At 44.7% G+C, this 12,780-nt stretch overlaps 1 protein-coding gene across 1 annotated transcript in view; it reads left to right on the forward strand.

The window, feature by feature from the left end:
* The window catches only part of MAP7D2 (MAP7 domain containing 2), an 89,830-nt gene that overhangs the window by 43,758 nt on the left and 33,292 nt on the right, over positions 1–12,780 (forward strand). The window contains exons 3-6 of the mRNA XM_052663633.1: positions 142–305; positions 7,046–7,160; positions 8,034–8,132; positions 10,348–10,458. Of these exons, the coding sequence (XP_052519593.1) occupies positions 142–305; positions 7,046–7,160; positions 8,034–8,132; positions 10,348–10,458 (489 nt within the window). The remainder of the gene's footprint in view (positions 1–141; positions 306–7,045; positions 7,161–8,033; positions 8,133–10,347; positions 10,459–12,780) is intronic.

Raw genomic sequence — 12,780 nt, forward strand, 5'->3', positions numbered from 1 at the left:
CCCTTCCTCTCAGTTACTGCAGCCTACGATCCCTCTGGGCTCCTTTTTGGGGTTCAGTCTCACTTCTGCATTGTTGATATTAAGCCAAATGGCCTGGGGTACTCCGGTAATGACACCTTTTTTCTGCCTTCCTTCCCCCAGCTGCCCGGGAGCAGCAAATCCTGGAGAAACAGAAGAGAGCCAAGCTCCAGTATGAAAAGCAAATTGAGGAGCGGTGGAAGAAGCTGGAAGAGCAGCGGCAGCGAGAGGAGCAGAAGAGGGCGGCTGTGGAGGAGAAGAGGAAGCAGAAGCTCCGGGAGGAGGAGGTGAGGGCCGAACAGGAGCAAAGAAACAGATGCATTCAACTTAGCAGTTTATTGCTGTGTGACCTCAGATAAGCTGGTTGGCCTCTCTGGGCCTTAATTTCTTTGTCTCTGAAGTGAAGAGGGTGGACCTGCTGGACTCTAAGACATCCTCTTTCAGATGTCTTCTCTGATGATAAGACTCAGGGGATTATGGGTGGGGACTGAGTGACATCCACCTGGGGGTTACTCGAGGCATCCATGCTTCTGGGGCAGACATGAGGCTGGAAGAAGGGCTGTGAGTGTAGAGGGTAACGTGATCTTGTAGTCACTGCTGGAAAATCAAATAGCCTACCTTCCAATACAAACATGCTATTCTATTTATATTTTAATGCAGGTTCTTGCTTTAATCATCCTTTCTCTCTAGTTATGTTTTAAAAAAAAATGGAATGTAATTACCTGACAGAGTCCTTTATTACTAAACTTTGAAAGTATATTTAGAAAGCATATTTGGGGTATAGATTTTCTTAACAAGTATATTTTAAGAGTATAATCATAGCTTTGTATCAGGTGATGCTCATTTTTTATTCATAAGGTATAGTGACTCATCATTTAGTATGAAAAATATAGAGGTTTGTTAATTGCCAGCATTGTAAGATAGAGTGAAAAGTGGAAGTGTTAGTTGCTCAGTTGTGTCTGACTCCTAGTGACCCCATGGACTGTAGCCCACTAGGCTCCTCTATCCATGGGATTCTCCAGGCAGAAACACTGGAATGGGTAGCCATTCCCTTCTCCAGGAGATCTTCCTGACTCAGGGATCAAACCCAGGTCTCCTGCATTGCAGGCAGATTCTTTACCATCTGAGCCACCAGGGAAGCCCATAAGATACAGAGATGTTGGTATAAATTCAGTATTTCTTTTAAATCTCTGAATTATCACTGTCTTTACCCTTTGGTCTTTTTTTTAACTTAAAAAAAAAAAAAAAAAAAAACACCACAATCATGCACACATATACACAGTTAGAACCGTCTTTGCCCACAGCAGACAGGCATCAGTGGCAGCTTCTTTGCTCCTCTTAGCGGATGGAGGCCTGAAGCAAGGTCTTAGTCACAGTTCACTGTTGCTGTCTCAGCCGGATCCCTATGTGCCTTTGCGAGCTCCTGGTGCAAATCCCAGCTCTCCCACTTAGGCAGCCGGCAGCCAAGGCCAAGTCCCACAGCCCCTCTAAGAACTCATTCTTCTCAGCCCAGAACAGAGAGGTGGTCACAGGACTTAAAGAAGGTGACTTTTGTAAAAGCACCGGCAAAGCACTAGCACAGAGTAACTGCTCCCTTCACTGACTCCAGCTGGCCTTGGCTGAAGCACGGTCAAGAGAGAGCTGCCCAGAAAAGATGATGGCACAGGGCGTGGAGACCCAGAGAAAAGCCACAGTGAGCTGGGCTGTTTCAGTGACCGGGACGGACCTCTCCTTTCCCAGCTTGGGCATTTGCCGTGAGTCGCTGGACTCGCCCCTTTCTTCCCATCCTCCCGTCCTTGACTCACAGCTGGTCTTCCTCCCTGCACTTCCACTCCTGACCCCCTGCAGGATTGCTGATTGCAGGGAATGCTTGTCACTGCCACTTCCAGGAAAGGGTGCCTCAAAGACACAGGAGACACTTCCTTAGCCTGCACCACCCCTGACAGTGCCACACAGGTCCACCTCTGAGGCATTCTGCACTCTTTTATATTGAACAACAGTGCCAGAGGCATTTTAAGTCAATCATTTTACGTCGGACTCCAGTCTCTTGCAGATGAGGGAATGTCATGCCAGCTGATTAGTCCTGATGCAGCTGACTTGCTTGTTGTGCTTGGGCTGATTTCCTATTTGCTTTGTCTGTTCCCTTTCACCCCTTACGTGATGCTGGTGGGTAGTGGGGCAGGCTGCCTGCCTATGGCCTGCAAACACACACCAAGCTTGCATGCCCTTTTCCCCAGACACAGCAGGGCAAGACTGAGAGCTGGGCCTCCCATGGGTGCAGAGCAACCCGAGGAAGCAGTGGGCTCCCTGCCCCACCTGCTCCTGCCCTTAGAGCCCCAGGAGACCTCAGTGGAGATCAGGGACTCTGCCCATGCAACCTGGTCATCACTGCTCTGCTGGGGCTGAGGTCCGACTGGCATTGTCGTAAGGGATCTTTGGAGGGGATGGATAGCTCTCTGTTGCGGGAGCCTTTCCAAAGGAAAGCCTTTGCATTTGCCTCCATGGTTTGCTGGAGATCTTTGAGGAGGGCTGCTCCCTGCTTGGCACGTGGCTGTGGAGACGCTCCACAATGCCAGGATTATCTCAGTCCTTTCTGTCAGGGCCCATCTCTGTCAACCAGGGAGAAGCCTCTACAGGAAGATGGGTCACTCCATTTTGTTTCTCTAGCTTGCTAGAAAGTGTGTTCCCCACCAACTCCTGCCTCTCCAGTCTGATGTTAGGAGCTCAGAAAAGGCCTGTTGACTCCTCGCCTCCCCACCAGCCCTGCCCTGGCTCCAGGTTCCTAGGGTTGTTGGCCTTGCTGTCGCTCTTGGTAACACCTCACATCTGTGCAGGTGAGCCCCAGACTCAGCGTGGATGCCTCCTCTCTGACACCACAGAAGCCCCCAGAGGTCTCAAAGGCTAGAAGGTAGGCAGGCCTGTCCTAGGGAAGCGGGAGTCCAGCGTCCACTTGGCAGCCTGACCTTGAGCTCATTCTCTCGCTGCAGGCTGCCTTCTCCTTGGGGTGGGTTCTTGAAACCCTCACATGCCACATAGCTCCCCAGCATCAAGCTTCTGGAACCAGAACCTTAACCTCCCTGGGTTAAGGGTGACAGCACAGTGTACTCACCTTTCTCCACTCAGGGAAGTATAGTTTCATGACTCGGAACCAACTCCTTGTTCCTCCTGCTAAACAGATAACCAGGAAAGGCCTCTTTCAAAGAGTACCTTCATCTCTGTAAGTTACTTTAACACATCACGACTTCTTATCTTCTTCTTGCTTGATACCTAACAAAACCCACCAGGCTGATTGTAAAAACAAGACCTTTCTGAACTCAACTAAATGAAAACTTCTTAAGATGAGAGCTGGCTGCTCTTAGAGGGTGTTGGCTGGCATAGGGCCATGGTGATTACGTGGCTTTCTAGCCAGATGTGGATGTCTGTTTCCAGAGAAAAAGGCCCTCCACGGAGCCCTGCTTAGGACCATTTAGGGGCTTGTCCCCACTCTCTCATCCCCAAATGCATGGAGTAAGGGCAACGGGGAAGGTGTGTCAACCCTCCACTCCTGCCTGAGACACTGTCTGGGTAACAGTGGCCAGGCCGAGCCCTGCCACAGGCTTTTTATACTGCTTGGCCAACTCAGAGCGTCACCCTGGTTGTGGTTCTCCTGTTAAGTTCATCCAGGCATATCTAGGGCCAGAGCTCAAGGGGTCAAGGGTAAGTTGCCCTCATTCCTTCCTTCCGCTAAGCCCCACCTGGGAAAGGACATTCTAGGGACAAGAGTCTGCGTTGCCCTTTCGCCATCCTCTGTTGATGATCAGATGATACTCAGGAGAGCTAGAACTTGGCAGGATTTGCAGTATGCAGCTCTGATATTTATTAATACTGTTCTTCTGATGTGATTGAAGTTTCTCAACATGCTCCCTCATGCTCAGGCTTTCTTCTAACCAGTGATTCTCAGTACCATCCCAAGACCAACAGTACCAACATCTCCTGGAAATTTGTCAGAAATGTATTCTCAGGACATTCACCTTGGACTTGCTGGCTCAAACTCTGGCAGTGGGGCAGAGCAACTGGTGTTTTAACAAGCCCTCCAGGGGATTCTGATGCAAGCTCACTCACGTTTGAGAACCACTGCTATAAATTGCCATGTTAATAATCCTCCTCATCAAATTTGGATCCAGTTAGCATTGGACTTATTATGCTTCCTATTATCTTGTAAATTTGAATGACCTGTAATATAGGTAATATCATCCCCATTTTATAGAAAAGGGAACTAATGCCCAAGGACGGCATCAAATGATTTACTCAGGATCATGGGGCTAAAAGATAGCAGGCAGAAGTGGGATTTGAATTCATGTCTTCTGACTCCAAATCTAGGATTCTTTACAGTCTTATCACAGGAAGGAACAGAAAAATCCACACACATACTATGTAATACGGGACTAAATAGGACTAACCTCTAATAAGAGTGAAGTTTTGGTTTGGCATGTTTGGAAAAAGCATCATCCCATTCTGACAACTTTGGGTTTTATAAGCCCACTTACCATAGAGCTTGGTTTGTTGTTGTTCAGTTGCTAAGTCATGTCTGACTGTGTGACCCCATGGACTGGAGCCTGCCAGGCTCCTCTGTTCATGGAATTTCCCAAGCAAGGATACTGGAGTGGGTTGCCATTTCCTTCTCCAGGGGATCTTCCCAGATCAGGGATCAAACCCACATCTCACGCAATGGCAGTCGAATTCTTTACCACTGAGCCACCAGAGACCTTGGTTATTGCCTATTTTGCATCATCTTCCGCAAAGGGAAGACACAAAGTGATTGTGTCTTCTCTCAGGGGTAATGTCATTTTCATAAGCCTGCTTATGATTCAAAGAAATGTATCGCTCATGGTAGAGTTTGGAGCAGCTCAATGGATTTGGGGATGGATGACAGGTATTTTTTCTAAAGGTAACTTATTGACTCAGGAGTAGGTCTGGCTGTGGATGGCATTCCCTTATGGTTATGCCCCTAGATAGCTGTTCAGTGATGTGGCTGGCTGATCAGTCTTGGTGTTCTTAGTTCTCATTAGTGTCCAAATAGATAAGCAACTATCTTGTGAGTTCCTTCTGGCATGTAGGCAGTCTCCCATAACCCACTCAATACTAAATTCACTCTGAGGTGAAAGATTTCAACACTTAGATTAGGTCATTAGTTAAATCAGTTCAGTTCAGTCGCTCAGTTGTGTCCCACTCTTTGCGACCCCATGGACTGCAGCACGCCAGGCTTCCCTGTCCATCACCAACTCCCGGAGCTTACTCAAACTCACGTCTATTGAGTTGGTAATGCCATCCAACCATCTCATCCTCTCTGGTCCCCTTCTGCCTTCAGTCTTTCCAAGCATCAAGGTCTTTTCCAATGAGTCAGTTCTTCCCATCAGGTGGCCAAAGTATTGGAGTTTCAGCATCAGTCCTTCCAATGAATATTCAGGACTTATTTCATTTAGGAAAGTTAAATACTTGATGTTAAATCTACATAATGAAATACTGTTGAGCTCCAATCTTGAGTGACCAGACTTCAGTCCTCAAATAGTCAAGAAGTTCTTTCTAGTTCCTCCAAGCCCTTATCTTTTCTTGTACAAACTGCTGGGACTGACTGTGAGAATTTAATGGGCCAGGGTCGTAAGGACAGGATTCTGCCAGGAAATGCACACTCATGATTGTAGAGTCTCAGCCAGAAACTAGTGCACAGTTAATAGCAAATACAAATCTGAGATTTACTGGAGGAAAGAAATATCCTTTCTGCTCATAGGTCCCTGAAGAGGCCATCTTTTAATGCAGTGCTCTTTGGAGGAAAAATTATGCAGCAGAGTCTGCGATGTGGAGAATGCTCATCTCATTCCTCTGGTAGGGACAGAAAGGCAGATCCACGTGCCTCCTAAGTGGCCTTTCTGTGTTTCAAGTGAGTGAAATACAGGAGCCTTTCCCCACTTCTTAAGTCATAGTCACTCCTTTGGTGCTACTCTAAATTAATTTTGCTCACTTCTTTATTTAAGCCATGAGAAAATAATATCTTTTGGGTTTGAAATTCGACTAGGATTAGCCCAGCACCTCAGGGTTAGTTTTATGAGGGTGAAAAGGTGTCCATGTAACCACTTACCCTGCGGACTTTCTCCAGTGGAGGCAGGGAGTGGATTTGGGATTTGCAGTGTCATTGAGGTTGTAGGGAGCACAAAATTAGGACAGCTTCACTCCAGTGCCGGGGAGAGATTTGCCAGCAATCAGGCCCAACTTTATGAAAAGAATAGTTGGGTTAATACAGGGGCGTGCTTTTGATAAATGCTCTGTTAGGAGAGAAACCTGGTTGTTGTTTTTATCTTCTGGCTAAAAACTGTTTAGTTCTTCCTCCCTTCCCCCCATCTACATGTGAGAATAGGTAAATGCTTAATTTTGTAGTCACAAGTTTCCCTACTCTTGTGTCTTTTAAAATTTTGAAATCTGCAGTATTATCCCCGGAATACTATGTATCACAAGCATAAAAGTGTTACAATGGAGAACACAGTTAATTCCCCTTTAAGAAGTTCTAAGATGAAAATGGGACCTTGTAAAATAGACTTCAAAGTCATGGTGTATCATCCCAAAAAGTTATGCTTAAGGCTACTAAAATTCAAATTATATCTTAATTTCAGTTTGCTCAAATCATAGTGCTGTATGCTTTTCAACTCAAGAGGATGCAGTTGGTTCTAGAGCACAATTCCAGTTCTGCTGGATGGGATTGGTGTCAAGGAGTTAACTCTGGCCTGGCACTATTCTTAACCAAATCAAAGCCTGGCTGCTGCAGCAGCCGCCTCTCTCCAGGGAAGGGAGAGGTGTTGGCGCTGGGAGCCCGCAGTAGCCGCAGCGTTTACTCTCCGCCCACTAAGAAAGCGCTGGTGTGGTGGGGCGAGCACGCGTGCCTGGGTTTTGGATGCAGAGCAGAGAGCCCTGTCTGGTGACTCACACCCACGCAGAGGCACAGCAGTGCGGTGGGGCTGGGTGCTTAATGCTGCTCTCTCTTGCATGAACTGGCCAGGAGCGGCTGGAGGCGATGATGCGCAGGTCTCTGGAGCGCTCGCAGCAGCTGGAGCTGAAGAAGAAGTGCTCGTCGGGAGGAGCATCACTGGCTGCCGGACCCGGAGGACGTGATGGTGAGTGAAAGACTGTCCTGGCATCGCAGGGCCCATTGGGGAGATCTCGGGGCAGGAAAGGGAGACCATGGGCAGACCAGCACCCACAAGATCTAGGGGTGCTTTATACTGGTCTGCAGGTACCTTTTTCAGATGTGATGTTTAAAGCTGCCAAGCTTCCTGTATATGCATTTCTTGTGAAGGAGATCTGTTCATTCTTCTTGCTTGCAAACAGCAGTTGATACAGCAACTGGGCTTTGAGGTAAAGCAAAAGAAAAAGCGAAGAAAATGAATGTAGAGCCTGCTTAATTGGATCCACCTAGCAAGCCCAGAGATAACCTGATTTCAGGGAAGGTCAGTGGCTGTGGACTAAGTCATGGCTACAGCTTGACTGGGAAAGACTGAGCAGCAGTAACCCCTAAAGGGGGCTGGGGTCCTTCACTCCACATCATTTATTTCTGTTGCTCTTTCAGTTTTGTTTCAAGGTGACTTATTTATTTCATTATCCAGTTCATACTCATCTTTAAATTTTCAGATGTTTAATTTAATGTATGGATTGTTACTAGTCCCTGGGTGGCTTTGCCATCTTTTTAGTGTCTTCTTGTCTGTATCTGCCATTATGTTATGCAGGAATTGTATACCAGCTCTTTCCGAGAGCAAATGGGTTTACATGTGTGGTACAGTTTCATGACTTTATTATATTGTTCTTATGACCGAAGTGACGTAGCATACACAATCTTTTGTCAGTGAATATATTTTTCTGTTTTAATCTGGAGAAGTTAACAACCCATCCCAGTTACTTTTTCTAATTTCCTAATGCAAGTGAGAATCAACCAGCAGTTGGAACTTTTTTCTTTTACCTCTCTTTGGTCTGATTTTTTCTTTGCTGTGTAGGTGAATCAGGAAATACCCCACCCCCTCCTCTAGGTTTAGCAGCCAGCACCCTCCCTCTGGACCCAGGGACCACTGCCGCCGCTGCTGAGTCAACCAACGGTATATTTGAGCATCACTGTGCCATGGCGTTTTGTGATGACTGTCCCGGTCACCCTCCTCCATCACTGTGTCTGTCTTGAACACTTTTGCAATTGATTTCTTAGAACTTTTTTTCTAGAGATACAAATGACGTACCCATATTTCTTTATTCGTCATTGTGGAACATGCATGCCTTACATCCTAGCACCCTGGAGACATTTCATCTTTAGCTCACCAACTTCTGCCTTGAAAATGTTGTCAGTGTTTGACTTCTGTGCATTTAGATCTTTAACACTGTAATTTATCACTGGTTTTAGGCATTAAGTAGTAGTGTATTTCAGTCACTTCTGGTTACCAAAACCTATAATTATACAGTGTTAGGTATGCATTGGAGAAGGAAATGGCAACCCACTCCAGTGTTCTTGCCTGAAGAATCCCAGGGACGGGGGAGCCTGGTGGGCTGCCGTCTACGGGGTTGCACGGAGTCGGACATGACTGAAGCGACTTAGCAGCAGCAGCAGGTATGAATGTTACGGATTCCTATAGAGGCATTTGAGTTTATCAGTACTAACACTGTGAATCCAGACAAGGAGATAAATTGGCTTCGTTCTTGATTTCCTCTCTCTAATAGGCTCTCTGTTTTGTATACAGGCCTGGGAAATTCTTAGGGTCTAGATCAAGAACAGAACTAGCAAAACCTTGCTCCCATTTAATGATGACTTCAGAAATTCAACCCATCTTTGGCTGGCAAAGAAAAAACAAGATGTAAAGGATACGATGTTTACCACCTACCCAGAAGGTCAAATTATAGCTGTAGGAATAAATATCCTTGATTTGTAGCATTTCTTTGACAAAGAATAATTTTTATTGGTGCTGCTGAATAGCAGAGTCTTTGCTGCCTGGACCACATTCATTGTCATGTGGGCACTCGCCTTCCGCCCAGAGAGGGGCAGGTAGAATTGACAATTACTCCTTGGAAATCACACCCAGAGCCCTGGGCCAGGGTGAGCTGAGGTATGTGACCAGAGCCCTCATTTTAGGGGAACACCCAAAGTCTCAGTAATCAAGATAAAAGAATATTTTAATCAGAATCACTACAGAATAATTCATGATGAACAAACTATTGAATTTCCAAAGACTAGTACCATGCTGAGCCATATGGGAGCCTGAGGCAGAAGGGGAAATATGTATCCCTAGAGACATGATTTTATGTAATTTCTAATGGTTATTTTTTTCAGAACATTGAAATACTTGAAAAAATTACTGAAACACTGAAAAGTATATTAAAACTCATAATATTTTAAGTTTAAATATTTTATTTATACCCAAACAATATCATTTTACTGCAGTCTAAGTTATTTAAAAATTATTTAGGATCATCAGTTGGTCAGGAGAAATTGTCACACATGGCACACTTCTTTCATTTGTAAACAAGATGAATAGAAGAGCAGATTTTGAAAATAATATTGATGAGTTTGCTTCCTTTAGAGCCGGGGCCACACATCTTTCCTTTTGCCTAAAGCTCCAACACAGCTTGGCTGGTACTGTTAGCACCTCTCCAGTTGTTGTGATGGTTTCCTTTACAAGCCTGTCTGAAATAATGGCTGCAAGTAAGAGCACCAAACCCAGGACCGCATGTTGAAATCCTACCATAAACAGTCAGAGCCTTTTGAGAAAGGGCCATTGTGACCCCGTTTCTTGATAAGAGCAAGAAACCAACTGCTAAAGGTTGTTCTGCTTTAAATACAGCTCTTTGCTTTACAAATTACTCCTCTCTGCAACCTGAGCTCTAGATAACCTCAGAAAAAGTCCAGTTTCAGCTCACACAGTCTCAGTCAGATCATAGAACATTTGGCAGTGGTGATTGGTCTCTCGGTCCAGGTTGGTTTTGTTTTCGTGTGGTCTGAATATACTTAAAAGTCCCTGGACACAAGGAAATGGTTGGCTGGTGGGATTAGCATGGCTTTAGTTGAACAGTTGAGTGAGGTTGAATATTTGAAATCAAAAAGAAGCACAAAGTTGAGCAGTGAAAGAGAAGAACTTGCTTCAAATAGATGGTTGCTGTGGCCCAGGCCTTCTCAGACTTGCTCAGTAGAGAGCAGGGAGCTGGAGGCAGCGTGCTGTGCTGCAGTGGTTTCAGAGGCGTGTGGATGAGGACAGGAAGAACACTTTGGAAAATGTGTTTCTTGGTTGAGAGTGGTGTGAATACCAATGTCTTTAATGCGTTTCTCTGCAGCATGTGACAAACTTTCAACATCAACCATGAATTTACCAAAGCAGACGGAGCCTCCCATGAGTAAGCGCCTGTCTTCATCCACTGCGGCAATATCCTATTCCCCAGACCGAGGCAAGTGAACGTGTAGACCTGGTCTCTCCAGTTTTCTTCTCTCTAGTGTGAGCATTGGTGTTAATGTCAGTCTTTGTGAGAGCCCCTCTTTTGAGCCTTCTTCAAATACCCCTAATCTCCTAGCCTTGTGATCTGTTTGTGGGAGCCCCCGGGCCTCACTAATGGGACTTTGGAAAGTGGCATTGCTCTTTAGAGCAAGGTCATTGTTGGAAAGGGACAGGAGTTAATGCTAGTCTCCCAGTCTGAAAGAGACTTCCATTTTCCACAGTGCACATAGACGTTATCGTGGCCTGGAGTTAATTGACCAGTGGACAGATGTGACTGTTAAAAAAGCAACTGCCCAGTTATTGGTGTGCTATTGTTGGTTAGCCAGACACAGCGGGATTGATGAGGCAGAGGTACGTGGGAGACTCAGATATGTGAAAAAATGGGGCTCTGCTCTTGTCTGTGATCTGTAAGCCTGCTCATTTCTGTTTGGAAAACAGAAGTTCAGAACTAATATGAAATCTTTAAAAGGGCGAAAGGATGGGTGGCATTTTCTGTTTTGAGGTGGGAGATGATGGGTATAGGACAGTGCCAGTTTCAGAAACTGCATAGATTCAGCTGTGTTCTAATGGAGGCTCAGAGAAGGCACTGTAAGTCTGAACTGATACCTTTTAGAATGTGTAGGTTAAGGAAGGGAGGGAAGCTCTCTATGCATTAAATGTGTATCTTAGCATCAATGAAGAAGTGTCCGGTGCCAGTGGAATATTTAACATGTCGAGTCATCACCAGGGGGTAAGCAGGATGATGTTTGTGACTTTGAAGATGCCAGTGACTTTGAAGATGCCAGTGCGCCTTCCTGGTTTTTTTTCCTCTGGCTTTAACTTTGCACCTCCAGCACAGAGGTCTGTCCTGTGTGTCAGAGAACCCGTGAGTGTCAGTGTTGATGATTTCTGATGCAGTTCATGGTAAGTGCTAGAAACCTTGAATTAACTAAGAGCTGGATGAGAAAACATCTACTTGCTTTTAACTCTATGTATCTGTTCTATTTGTATGTCCTGTATGTTTTCATTCATTAAATTAATGTTAAATTCATATTTGCATTGATTAATGTATAAAGATAATCAGTATGATATTTATATATTGCTGGCCACTCAGTTATCTGCTTGTGGATTATTAATTGAAACTTTGAAATTCCCAAACCATTTTTCTGGCTAGTGGATATCCAAAAAATACAAAGTAATTGAGAAGTTAATCCATTATCACACAATATGTTCCAAACCATCAGAATGACATTTCAGTCACTAAATTTTAGAGTATGAATACTGCTACTTAACTCCATTAAAGCTGATAATTAGTTGGCTATTTTTATTTTTATGTTTCTTATTTAATCTTTGCCCTTGTTTATATGGGAAAAATATGAAAGATTGCACATTTCTACATTAACAAAATCAGTGTGTTATAAAATATTTCCTAACAGAGGACCTAAAACAAGTGTTTTGTAGGAGTAATCTTTTTTTCAGTGTTAGAGCTACTTTGGTGAGTAAATGGTTTCTTGAGTCCATATTATATCTTGAAAAATGGGCTAAGTCTCTTCTGGTGATACAGTAATTCTGTAGTAGCATATTGAATGAATTCTGGCACCCCAACAGAAGTAACGCACTCTCCCAAGCTCTAAATGACACATCGTCCATTTTCTTTTACTGTGACAAGCTCCAAAGCCATCCTTTGCTACAATATTTTTATTTTCCACATTCATTCTGCCACCTCAAAATTGATTTTCATCAGGCACTGTGTTGTTGTAGGCATTTTATTTTGTTTTGATTTTGCTTTTTAAAATTTTCATTTGATTCCACCCCTCAGCTAATTGCATGCACCCTAGTCCCATGGAAACATTTCTTGTTCTGTGACTGTTGACATCCACACAGGCTTCTTTAGCCAGAAGCAGAAGTACACTCGTGCCCTCTGAGCAGGCCAGTGACTCAGGTAAAAGAGGCCAAGCTGGTGACACTGAGAAAGGTACCCCAAGTGATATTGGTCAGCCTATGAGTTATTCCTGAATTTTTGTATCTTGCTTCCCGTTCCCTGGCTTCATGAAATGTCTTCAATGGTTAATAACATTTTCTATCCACCAGTGTTTTACTGTTGCTATGTTTCTTGTCTTTCAAGTGTCACAGAGGTGAGTAAGTTATTTTATGGTTGAGGGCATGTGGATTAGGAAAAGAAATCCATTTCATGAGCTATGGAGGCTAGTAGACTTTTTTAACCAGACAGTTTGGTAAAAATAGCCTATACACTGCAATCTCAGAAATCCCATAACTAGCCCTACCACTTACTAGC

This window comes from Budorcas taxicolor, chromosome X, assembly GCF_023091745.1.
Source record: "Budorcas taxicolor isolate Tak-1 chromosome X, Takin1.1, whole genome shotgun sequence".
In the NCBI taxonomy this organism is placed as follows: Eukaryota; Metazoa; Chordata; class Mammalia; order Artiodactyla; family Bovidae; genus Budorcas; species Budorcas taxicolor.